The following is a 12,157-nucleotide window of genomic DNA, read 5'->3' as shown; positions in this document are numbered from 1 at the left end:
ATAATTGATCTAGATAAGTTGCAACTGATCTAGATCAGTTTTAGCTTTTTATAGAAGCGTCATGGAAGAAAACTTTCTTCTGCAAAATTGTTTATTCTGACATTTTTGACATTTCTTCCGAAGACACTTATACTCTATAATGCACACGAAAGGCACAGTGGGCTACTTTACTGAAAAAGTCGGAAAAATTGATTTTGATCAATATTTTGAAGTGAAAAAATCAGAAAAAAATTTCGAACGTTAGGTAAGCAAAAATATATAAGAAAAAGATTATTCCATAACAAAAACTTACATAATCACGGAAATTGGAGGTTTTCCTTATTTAAATAACAAAAAAAAGGTAATTTACAATTTATTTGATAACTCATGAAGCAACAGGCGGAGGCAGCTAATTTTTTAGCCAAAATATGCCAATACCACTAGCATCGATACAGTGGGGAAAGAAAAGTGGGGTAACTCGGGGCTTTTGCTATATACTAGACATGGGTAACTCACTCGCGAGTCGACTCAAAGAACCGATTCGCGAAACCGAGTGAGTGAATCACGATTCTTTTCAAAAGAGTTACGATTCGCTGAGGTTCATTTCGAGAACAACAAGTGGCGAAAATAGTTAGATTAACTGCGTACTTAAGTGATGTTTAGACACAGAATAACGTAATCTTTGCCAATCGATCATTTTTCATTCGTATATTGTATGGCCGGCTCGCGCTAGTGATTCGACTCTTTAATGAAAAGAACGAACATCTGTGTATCCTGTATTTATTACGTCGATGGCTGAGTCGACGTCCATACTTTGCGAGCTAGAAAACTGGACATATAAAAAAGGAATTGGCTAACATCGAAAAATAACATTTTTCATCAAGTTACGGAAAAGAGTTACTGAATCGGTCAAAAGAGTCGACTCTTTTTTTAGAGTGAATCGGTAGCGATTCACTCTCAAAATTGAATCATTTTCCCATCTCTACTATATACTATGTAGTATGAAATCATCTTGAAAATAAATGAAAATTGACCATTAAGATCAATTTTTTGAACTCCAAACATGATGTAAAGCAATTTTCCGATTGTTTTTTAATGTAACATGTCTGGGTATGTCTTCTTTGACGCTTCTATAAAAAGCTAAAACTGATCTAGATCAGTTGCAACTTATCTGGATCAATTATTGAGTTACCAGATTTTAGTCAAAACTCTTACAAGACACTTCTCTGAAGACACCAAATCTCTAGGATGCATATCCAGAGCACTAGAGGTTTTGTCTGTCCATAACTGCGTTCTGCCCCAGTGTGCGCCGTCACCGTGCTGCGTTTTCACGACATTCACCCACCAATTAACCAAGACCCAAAACCGCAAGTATTATGTGACATAACAAATTTCGAATCCACAAAGGGGTTTTCATGCCTCTCACCCTTGTGCGATCTAATTAGAAATATTTTTGTAGTGTTGCCTTTGTGTTTCGAAAATATAAGAATGCGTTATATAGTTCCGTCGATCGTTGTTAACCGACTCTGGAGGTTTCTGCTGAGCATAGTTCAGGTGGGTTAAAGTTGAGACCTCCTGAAACGATCCAGAAACCTCCAGGTACCGCAACGAAACCCTTTTTGGACCCCCTGTAGCGCTCCAGAGACCCTTGAAACCCCCTGAAACTTCCAGGTATCCACTAAACCCGCTGAAACACTTCTGAAACCTTCATATAATATGGGACAGTTGGACATAGAACGGCAGCCCAGGTACCCTTTGACACCCTCTAGGATCCGTGGCGCACCCTTGAGATTCCTTAAAACGCGCTTATCGCACCCCTTGCAACCTCCCTTAAACCCCCTGGGACCACATGATACCCTCTGAGACATCCTGGAACGTCCCAGAGACCTCCAGGTACCATCCGTAAACTCCCCTATGACCCACTTTAACAACTTTGAGACTCCCGAGTCTCCAGATAGCCTTGTGGATAAGGCTTTGAATCACCAAACCGAAGACGAAGGGTTCGATATGCGTTCCGGTCGGGTATTTTTTTTTCGACTTCGTGGTCAAGTGCATCATTGAAAATGTCTTACGATACACAAATTCATACTATGGCAAGCAAAAAAAGCACTTCAATTAATAATTGGGGGAGTGTTCAAAGAATCAGGGATGGCAATGAGGCTTTTTTCTGTTTACCGTTCATCGATACAGTTCATACAGTAAAATAAAAACAAAACAACGGCAGCAACAATACCATCAGCACGCCGTCGGCAGTCAAGTAGGTGCTTGATGGTTTTCCTTACCCAACGAAAAATGTTATAAGCAGTCATGCCGTGTCGAGGTCAAAAATGCGAAAAATGTCAAATATGTTTAACTGCTAATAACTCACTTGTTCTAATGAATGATTTGAATTGATTGGCACAAATTGCTGAAGCACATTCCCAGCTTAGTGATGCATGTAAAGAAGTTTATCCAAACGCGGTTTGAAACGTAGAACTAGGCGAAAATGGGAATGACATCGTTCATTCTGTCATCGTTGTGATCGAGTACTGGCGCTCTCGCGCTTGGACACGGTTTTGTGGAAGAATGCTGCAGGATAATAGGGTAAGAAATCAAACTTTGAACTAGTCAAATTGTAATCTTAATTTGAACCATTTCAAAATTCATTAAAAAGACGTACTTTTCAGGCAAATATTGTCCCGAAAAAGATGTTAAACAGCTTTCCGTAATATAACCGTAATATAACCTGATAACACTAGTTTACAGCATTTTTGAACTCGGTAAGCTGATGATCATTTTTGGTGTAGAATCATGCCCTGAATTCGAAAACGCGAAGGAAAAAAATTACAGTAGAGCGGAAATTTTTTCGACTTTCCATACAAGGTTGATGATTTGAAATCGATTTTTGTTCTATTTTTAAGCAAAGTCGCTCACTTCAAACATCTCATTCTCCGTAATCAATGCTCCGATTGAGCTGAAATTTTTACTGTAACTCGCCTACATATGATATGTCAAGTAAACGTCGAGAAAGAATTTTCAAGTTGATTTTTTCTCATTGAAAAAAATACATTTCTTAAAAAAATTTTGGGAATTTTGCTAAAATTTAAGAAGATCGTCCCCAAAACTCGCCAATATCTTGAATTTCATCAATCTGACGCAAAACCTGTATTCAGATGATCGAATGGTATTGTTTTCAGCTTCTAATTTAGGGAAAAAAAATTAAAATTGGTTGAACGAAACGCAATATATTCGAATTTGAGTAAATTACATATTTTTAAAAGTTACAAAACTCGATATTGAGCCAAAACTCATAAACTGTTCTACTTTAAATTTTTTGAAGGTCGGTTTCGATATCAGCACTAAATTGTGCTTCAAAAATTTTGGTCGTTGACAGAAGTTCACGACTTTCGTTTTATTTTGTAAACTTGTGTAACATGGACTTTAAAAGCATTGAAAAAAGCGTTTTTGTCATGGAAAACAGGCAATTGAAAAATCACTGTGATTTCACCCATTTCCCCCCAGAGAAAGCACATTTTCGGTGCACTCGTACAGCTCATGCATTGTATCACACGCAATATGTGAACACGTCAAATGAAAGCTTATTTATCGTAGAATCGACCAACTGAATAATATTCCGCATTATTTGTCATAAAATAATAAAATTTAAGTAATTCTTACCTGGAGAATGTTATCTTAAGTTGAACCATTTGTAATCTAAATTTGAACTAGTAAACGGGGGCGAGCTTCCAGTGTTGGCCAGCAGACTGCGCTAGTGGTTGTTTTGTTTACTCTTGGGGGATGAAAAATTCCAAATTTAGTTTCCACGTTCCTGAAGAGTTTAGAACATTCTAAGTTCAAATTCCACTGCCTAATGAAAAATAGTTATGGGAATTAGCAAATCCATGTGTTTTTCTATTGTTCAGCACGAAATTGGCTGTTGTGGGAGATGCTCGAGCTGCTGCCGCTAGTAGTTCAAATTAAGATTAAAATTGGTTCAAATTAAGATTAAAATCATTGTTGATGAAAAATCAAATATTTCAATGAAATTCGGTGCAAATACAAACTTTTTACAATTTAACAGAAAGTTTATACCCGTGGCTTTCATGTAGATACGATTTTGCCGTAGTAAATTATTTCCATGTGGGAGAAAAAATCACTTAAAATTTGCACTGCTTCAGAAAGCCTCAATTTGGTTCAAATTTTGATTACCTACCCTAAATGTTGATGACATTTTTTTTCGAGCAGTTTGAATTTGGCTGGGCCTGAGATGTTCGTGTAAAAAAATGTCAAATGTTCAGCCGTTTTTTTTTTCAGTACTTTGCAAAGAACACTAAGTGAGACAGGCCAAGTTCCATTGGGAACGTAGATCCACACAGAAGAAGAATAACTCCCTTAAACCTCCTGAAACGCCTCTGAGACCTCCGTAGCCCTAAAACGCCACTAAGACTCTTTGAAGTACCCCAGAGGCTCCGTGAAGCCTCCTGAGACCTTCTGCAACGCCCATGAAATCTCCAGGTAACCTCTGAAATACCCTTAAACGCCCCTGAGTCATTCTGATACTCGCTAAAGTACCCATGGAACCCCCTTGAAACGCCTCTAAGATCTCCTGGTACCACCTGAAACCCCCTGAGATGCTATGGATCTACTCTGGAAACCTTAGAGACACCTTGAAGCGCCCCTGAGGTCCCCTGTAACCTCCCTGAGACTTCCTCAAACACCCTTTAGACCCCGTAGGGCCCTGAGACAGCCTGCAACCCCCTGAGACCCCTTTAAATCCCCTGAGTCTTCCTGGTACCCCCTGAGACCCTCTGGGACTACCCTCAAACGCCTCTGAGATCTCCAGGAAACCCCTTTGGGACCCCATGAAACAACTCTCTGATTTAACAGTTCAATATGGGTATGGCAATGATGTTGGTTGGCAATTATGATTATGTTTTTTACTAGAATTTTTGGACTTCTTGTTGAACAGTCCGAATATTTCCAATTTTGGACCATTGATATACAACTAGTTCAGTGGTGCTCATCCTGCGGCCCGCGGAGTACTTTAAGACGAATCGCAATTTTTGAACGATTATTTGAAATAACTTGTTAAATTTATTAAGAAATCAAACAAAAAAATTGCTGATCAATTTTCACAGTGTTGAACACAAATTAAATGATAAATAAACAAAAGAAACAAAAAGAACAATCCGTTCTGGTAAGATTCGAAATCGCAACTCCGAAATAATTCGGCATTTCAGCTAAGTCACGAAGCCAGCTTATAGTTATTTATAAGTGGTACGACTTATATGAAAGTTTGTTAAAAATGTAATATTGAATCATTTAAACATTAGTTGCAGTTTTTAAGCGCAGTCAATGTAACGCTGAGCAAATATTTCACATTTCGCCTTTCCGAAGAACATAAACACACAAAGCACGAAGTTTTTGACAAAATTCTCAACAAATCTCAACTTGGTTGCCAATATTGTTTAATTTCCACTGTTTGTTTAAATTTCTTTTATAAGATTCACACATTTTTCGTAACAAAACTTACGAACCCATTTTGAATTGTCCAAGCAAAATTCCTGAACGAACTTAAAGAAAAAAAAATCTCAGGCGAGATTCATAAAGCTTTTCCTGTGCCCTTTGGAGAAACTTTTGGATACATTTTTGGAGAAGCTCCAGGAAATATTTTTGGAGAAAAAATTTAAGCAACTCTAAACGATATATATGGAGAAACTCAAATAATCCTGGAGAAAATAAACCTGAAGAAACTCAATGAGAAAGTTGTGGAGATACCGCATGGAAATTGTAGGAGCATCTCCTAGAAAAATGTTCTGGTGCCTTTCTAACAGAAATTTCTTAAACAACTTTAGAATAAATTCCTCGAGCAAAAAAAGAGAATTTGCAGGACTAACTACAAACAAGATTCCAGGACCAACTGTTTCAAGACACGAAAGATGCCTAGAACGCCTGAGCAAAATTAGAACAATAAATTTAAAGCAACTTATGCAGCAACTTTAGAAGATAATGCTGAACAAACTTCCGCAAACAATTGTTAAAATCTAATTTTTGAAGAAATTTTATGATGAAGTATTTCATCAACTTTAGAAGACACTAATGGAAAGAATTTACTAAAATTTTCAAGAAACTCCTGGAATATTTTCGGAAAAATCCGGAAACTATTCTAGGAGAAATTCTTGGAAACGATTAATGAGGAATTCCTGAAGTAACTTCAGGGCAGTTCCAAAGCCAAATCTCAGAGGAGTTCTTGGAGGTGTTCCAAGAAAATTATAGAAAAACTAAATGAAACTTCAAGAAATTTCTCGAAAACCGTCTGGAGCAACTCAACAAGAAATTTCAGGAGAAAATCCAGCAAACCTTTTTGGAGCGATTCAAAAGAAATTCTTGTAAAAGCTGCTTGACAAGTTCTTGAAGTGGCTTCAAGGCATTTTTAGGGGCAACTTTAAAATTGTTTGTTTGAATTTCAATTTGAAGCTCAAACGTTTTTCTCACCCAAACTTATGAATCTAAATTGAACTCAACAAAGGGCAATAGATTATAAAGTTTGACACAAGTTCTGAACAGTTCAGATTTTTAATAAATATACTTTAGAATTGATCTTTTTGTTGTTTTTGTGCAAGTATGTTTTATGCGGCCCGCAGGTCGATCCCGAATTGCAAATTTGGCCCGCGGTATCCTCCAGCCTGAACACCACTGTAGTAACTAATTGATCAACGTAAAGTAAGAAATTGAGATTGTTTATGCATTTTCCGACAAGATACAGATAGTTGATAATTTTTTCAATGAAAGTTTAGCCTGTCCCGATCATTTTGTCTACATTTAAGGTGAATATATAACGAAGCCACACCTCGATTTTTCGAGAGCACAAATCTGAAGAACCGAATGTCGGTTTGAACTGAAAAGTTGATCGATTGGTTACCCTCTGGTGATGACCAATCGATCAACTTTTCAGCGCAAACCGACATTCGGTTCATCAGATTTGTGCTCTTGAAAATTCGAGTTGTGGCTTCGTCATATATTCACCTTAATTGACGCAGTCAATCGTCTCTCGTTGTACGGTTGCTGAATGCTGTTTAAGAGGTGGAACGCGGTATCAAAAGTTTGATTATTATCGAACTTTCGTGTACCCCGTATGTTTCTTCATATAAAGTCATAATTCAAGCTTAACAGTATGAATGTATTGAAAATAAACCATCGGAAAAATATTTTGATTTAGTGAAACGTATGGCTATTTTCCATATTAAAATTCAATAAACACTAGCCTTGTTAGTAGAAAAATACGAGGTAAATGAAAGTTCGATAATGATCGAGATTTCGACACCGTGTAATGCCGTAATGCCCCATTTGTACAAGTATTTCATAAAAATGTCTTTAAAAAATGTTTAAAACGTCATAACATGTAATACTAGCACAAATGTTTATATCTCTTTATTGTTGATATTTCTCGGTGAACGAATAAAACAAACTTGTTTTTTGCGTGACGTTTCGGCCTAATCACATTTCGGCCATCTTCAGACGCCTAAAATTTTATTACAAAAAACACGAAATTAAAACATTAACATAACACAATTTTTCATTTAACATTTTTTCACCCCACAACTCACAATTTGATCGCCGCAGCTGATGCTACCTCCTATCCAGCTGGGAGATCACGTACCACTGTCTAGTAGGGTACTTTGCGGTTGTGGTGCGCGTCCTCTCTCGTTTCCTCTTCGTCGTCTATCGTTGTTCGTCACTTGTCGCAGCTTAAACACTAACGCATTGTAGTTCGTGTTGAACAATCCACACTCACGCTGGAGGTTCACTGTATTGGCTTCCCCTGCCAGCTTGATGTGGAATGTCTCCGCGACTACTCTGCTCTCCTGGTCGGCGATTCGTTCAATTATTTTCGTCTCGTCAAAATTAAACACATGGCCGTCACATAGCGTGTGGTGCGTTAGTCCAGTCCTGTTGTCTTTCCGTTTTACGTCATTTTTGTGCTCGTTGATCCGCGTGTCCAGTTTTCTCCCCGTCTGTCCGATGTACACCTTTCCATCCCCTGTTCCACAAGGTACCGAATACACCACATTTTTATGTTGTCCTGGTGGGATCGGGTCCTTGAGTTTAGCGAAAATCTCATTTTTCAATTTCGATTTTGCTTTCACCGCCAATGTTATGCCCTGTTCCTTGAGGATTTTTTGCAACTTTTCACTCAGGCATGGGACATATGGCGTGGGAATGTACTTCGTTTCGTCCACCTCCTTGTCGTTCTGCAGTCCGTTGTAGTGCTTGTGTACCCTCTGTTTCAAGACATTCTGAATGAACCAGTTAGGGTAATTGTTACACTTCAACATTTCCTTCACCGTACTGATGGCCGAAGGGCGGTGCTGTGCATCAGTCAACTTGATAGCCCTATCCACTAGGGCAATCGCAGTGTTGCGTTTGTGGGAGTACGGACTTTCCGAAATGAAATCCAGATACCGTCCCTTCGTCTGTTTTGGTAGCCACGTTTTCTCAAGGATTCCTTCTTTTCTCGTTACCATGATATCTAGAAACTTGATTTGCTCTTGTTCCTCTTTCTCCACAGTGAACTGCAGCCTATCATGGAAGTCATTGAAAATCTCCAAGATTCGATCAACGTGTTCCCTCCGTGCAACGCAAAAACAGTCATCCACATACCGCCTGTATATCACCATATCGAGTTGTTCTGCACTCACCCGCTGTATGCTCTCCTGTTCCAAACGCTCCATAACGATGTTCGCTATAACCGGAGACAGCGGTGATCCCATCGGTACTCCGAAGGTTTGTGTGTAGGTAACTCCTCGATAGTTGAAAAACGTAGAGTCTAAGACTAATCTTGTTGCATCCAAGAAGCTTCGCTTGTCAATCTTCGTATACCTTGCTACCTCGCTCCACCTTGCCTCGATACACTCCATCGCGTACTGCACCGGGACATTGGTATACAGCGATTTCACATCCAATGAAAACAGCATGTGCTCCTCGGGGATCTGCATTCCTGTTATCTGTTGTGCAAACTCAAAACTGTTTTTTACGTGGTGTTCTGTTTTTCCAACAACATTTTCCAGGACTCCTGCCAGATATTGGGCCATCTGGTAGGTGGCGGATCCGATCGTCGAAACTACTGGCCTCAACGGTCTGCCCTCCTTGTGCAACTTCGGAAGGCCATAGATTCTGGGAGGGTTACAGCTCGAAATTTTCATTTTCCGGTGTTCGCTCTTCTCTATGCATTTCTGATCCAACCATCCGTCAACCGTCGCATTTATCTTCCTCATAATCCTATTGGAAGGATCAGCTCGTAGTTTCCGGTATGTGTCTTCATCGTTGAGCAGTTCCATCATTTTAGCGTGATATTCTTCTGCTTCAATTATGACGGTCTTGTTGCCCTTATCTGCTTTTGTTATGAGCAGATTCGGGTTTTCCTCCAAGAAACGCCTGCTTGCTGCTATATCCTTCTCAATCCACTCCAACTTCCCGTGTCTGGGTTGTCGGACATAGTTGATATGATTCGTAATTGCCGACGCAACCTCCCCGCGAATCTCGTCAGCATTCTCCTTGAATCGAATCCCCTTTTCAATACCGGCTACTATTTCAACATACGGCATTTTTCTCTTATTCTGTACGTTGAAATTCGGACCCAGCGAAAGGGTTCGTTGTAAGAAGTCCGGGATTCGGGTGTCGGTCGTGTTTTCAACCCATTCTTCTTCGATGTTCATTTCGGCTATCCGCTGATTTTTCATCCTCTCTATCTTTCTCTCTCCTCTCCTTTTCGACTCTTCGTGTACGGAACGGCTCTTCTTCTCCACCATTTTCTTCACTGCAACTACATCTTCCCTCTCGAACGCTGTTTCGATCTTTCCGAAGAGGTGCGCTTTGTTCTTCTGCAACTCCGCGATTGATCTTTTCACATCGGCAACCATGACACTGAGGATTCGGATCTTCTGTTTGAACATCAGTTTATCCAATTCCTCCCTGGACCGGCCGCTACCGAGCTGGATGTGGATTTTGTAGTTGAGGCACTTCGGGATCACTTTACACCGTCTACAGTTGAGTAGGAATTTCATCCTGTTGTTGTCCTTGGCCAGGTTCGTTGCCGTTCTTTGGAATCTCCTCAGCAGCAATTCACCGTTAGGGCCATATTTATTCCGAATTGCTTGTACAGCACCCCTTCGGCCCTCAGTACGGTGAAGGAAATGTTGAAGTGTAACAATTACCCTAACTGGTTCATTCAGAATGTCTTGAAACAGAGGGTACACAAGCACTACAACGGACTGCAGAACGACAAGGAGGTGGACGAAACGAAGTACATTCCCACGCCATATGTCCCATGCCTGAGTGAAAAGTTGCAAAAAATCCTCAAGGAACAGGGCATAACATTGGCGGTGAAAGCAAAATCGAAATTGAAAAATGAGATTTTCGCTAAACTCAAGGACCCGATCCCACCAGGACAACATAAAAATGTGGTGTATTCGGTACCTTGTGGAACAGGGGATGGAAAGGTGTACATCGGACAGACGGGGAGAAAACTGGACACGCGGATCAACGAGCACAAAAATGACGTAAAACGGAAAGACAACAGGACTGGACTAACGCACCACACGCTATGTGACGGCCATGTGTTTAATTTTGACGAGACGAAAATAATTGAACGAATCGCCGACCAGGAGAGCAGAGTAGTCGCGGAGACATTCCACATCAAGCTGGCAGGGGAAGCCAATACAGTGAACCTCCAGCGTGAGTGTGGATTGTTCAACACGAACTACAATGCGTTAGTGTTTAAGCTGCGACAAGTGACGAACAACGATAGACGACGAAGAGGAAACGAGAGAGGACGCGCACCACAACCGCAAAGTACCCTACTAGACAGTGGTACGTGATCTCCCAGCTGGATAGGAGGTAGCATCAGCTGCGGCGATCAAATTGTGAGTTGTGGGGTGAAAAAATGTTAAATGAAAAATTGTGTTATGTTAATGTTTTAATTTCGTGTTTTTTGTAATAAAATTTTAGGCGTCTGAAGATGGCCGAAATGTGATTAGGCCGAAACGTCACGCAAAAAACAAGTTTGTTTTATTCGTTCACCGAGAAATATCAACAATAAAGAGATATACTCGTTAACGGTGATTAAACCCATCAAGTAGCACAAATGTTGCATATAGTTTTTGATTATGCCTTGAAAAAGGTTCAATACACGGGGCCGAAACGTCGGGTTATGCCAAATTAGTTGTTTCAAACTTATAGACTGAGAAAGCCACAACAACTTAACATTTCTCCCAGTCGTATAGCTTCTCCAAAAAGTATATTTTTTAATGTGTGTATTTTAGGCTCTCTTGTTTGAATCAAAACTCTACGGAGCTGATAAAAGTGTCTTTATGTGCATCATAAATACCTACAAAATTTCATCAAAAACTTTACAGTACTATGAATTGTAGCCGAGATAAACCAAGCATTATGCGAATAAAAATTAATCATGTTTACAAAAAACACACAAATGTACCTCTTTGTTTTAAGGCTAGTTTAAAGTATTGCTTCGATATCTACCAAATTTACTACAAATTATAATCCATATTTCATTATTATATTTCACCATAATAAATTATACAATTGACTATATAACTGTGCGGGGTTGGGAGGGTGCATCAAGGCATCATTGAAGTTGTAACTGCACGACGGAGTGGTTACTAACCGAAGCGAGGTGAGAAGTAACTGTAACATCCTTGTAGATGGATTCTGCTATACCAAAAGTTGCAATGGATTTGGCGCCCTTCTTGTAACATACCATCCTGTAGAAAGCTTGACAAGTAATGTTAATTACATTATTCACCTTGTTGGATCATACTGTTGGAAGGAGATTCTCTTAAGCTTACTGTTGGAAGAAGATTCTCTTAAGCAGTATGTGGAATTCAAGATGGTAATGAAATTTAGCCTTTACTGTTTAGTGGAACTGCATGCAGAGCCAGACTCAAGCAAAGATGGTGGCCCTACATACTAGCGTGGTTCAAAAAATCGTTTTTGCTCCACACCGCTTATTCGATTCGTAACCAGATTCTATGCCTTCTCTCAAAATTTGGGCTCATTTGGTTGAAAATTGAGACTGCACTAGCCCTTCAAAGTTTGTATGGGAATTACTATAAGGAAATGATGTTTTTCATTCAATCGACCATAGCATTTCCCCAAGTGCCCTAGAGGATTAGTTGACCTT

General features: G+C 39.6%; 2 protein-coding genes across 7 annotated transcripts in view; one reads left to right on the top strand and one right to left on the bottom strand.

Annotated features, from left to right (window-relative positions):
• LOC109417701 (suppressor APC domain-containing protein 2) overlaps positions 1 to 12,157 on the bottom strand; it is a 195,990-nt gene that overhangs the window by 155,253 nt on the left and 28,580 nt on the right. The window lies entirely within an intron of this gene.
• Positions 10,149 to 11,104, top strand: LOC134287732 (uncharacterized). Its single transcript, XM_062850441.1, has 2 exons — positions 10,149 to 10,880; positions 10,966 to 11,104. Exon 1 carries the CDS (start codon positions 10,152 to 10,154, stop codon positions 10,833 to 10,835), a length of 684 nt encoding a protein of 227 aa, XP_062706425.1. The 5' UTR covers positions 10,149 to 10,151; the 3' UTR covers positions 10,836 to 10,880; positions 10,966 to 11,104.

Source organism: Aedes albopictus, chromosome 2 (genome assembly GCF_035046485.1).
Source record: "Aedes albopictus strain Foshan chromosome 2, AalbF5, whole genome shotgun sequence".
Lineage (NCBI taxonomy): Eukaryota > Metazoa > Arthropoda > Insecta > Diptera > Culicidae > Aedes > Aedes albopictus.
This window is presented reverse-complemented; position numbering and strand designations above follow the sequence as displayed.

Bases quoted from the DNA above. Each gene is read 5' to 3' on its own strand.
- LOC134287732 (XM_062850441.1), top strand. From the start codon at position 10,152: ATGTTGAAGTGTAACAATTACCCTAACTGGTTCATTCAGAATGTCTTG.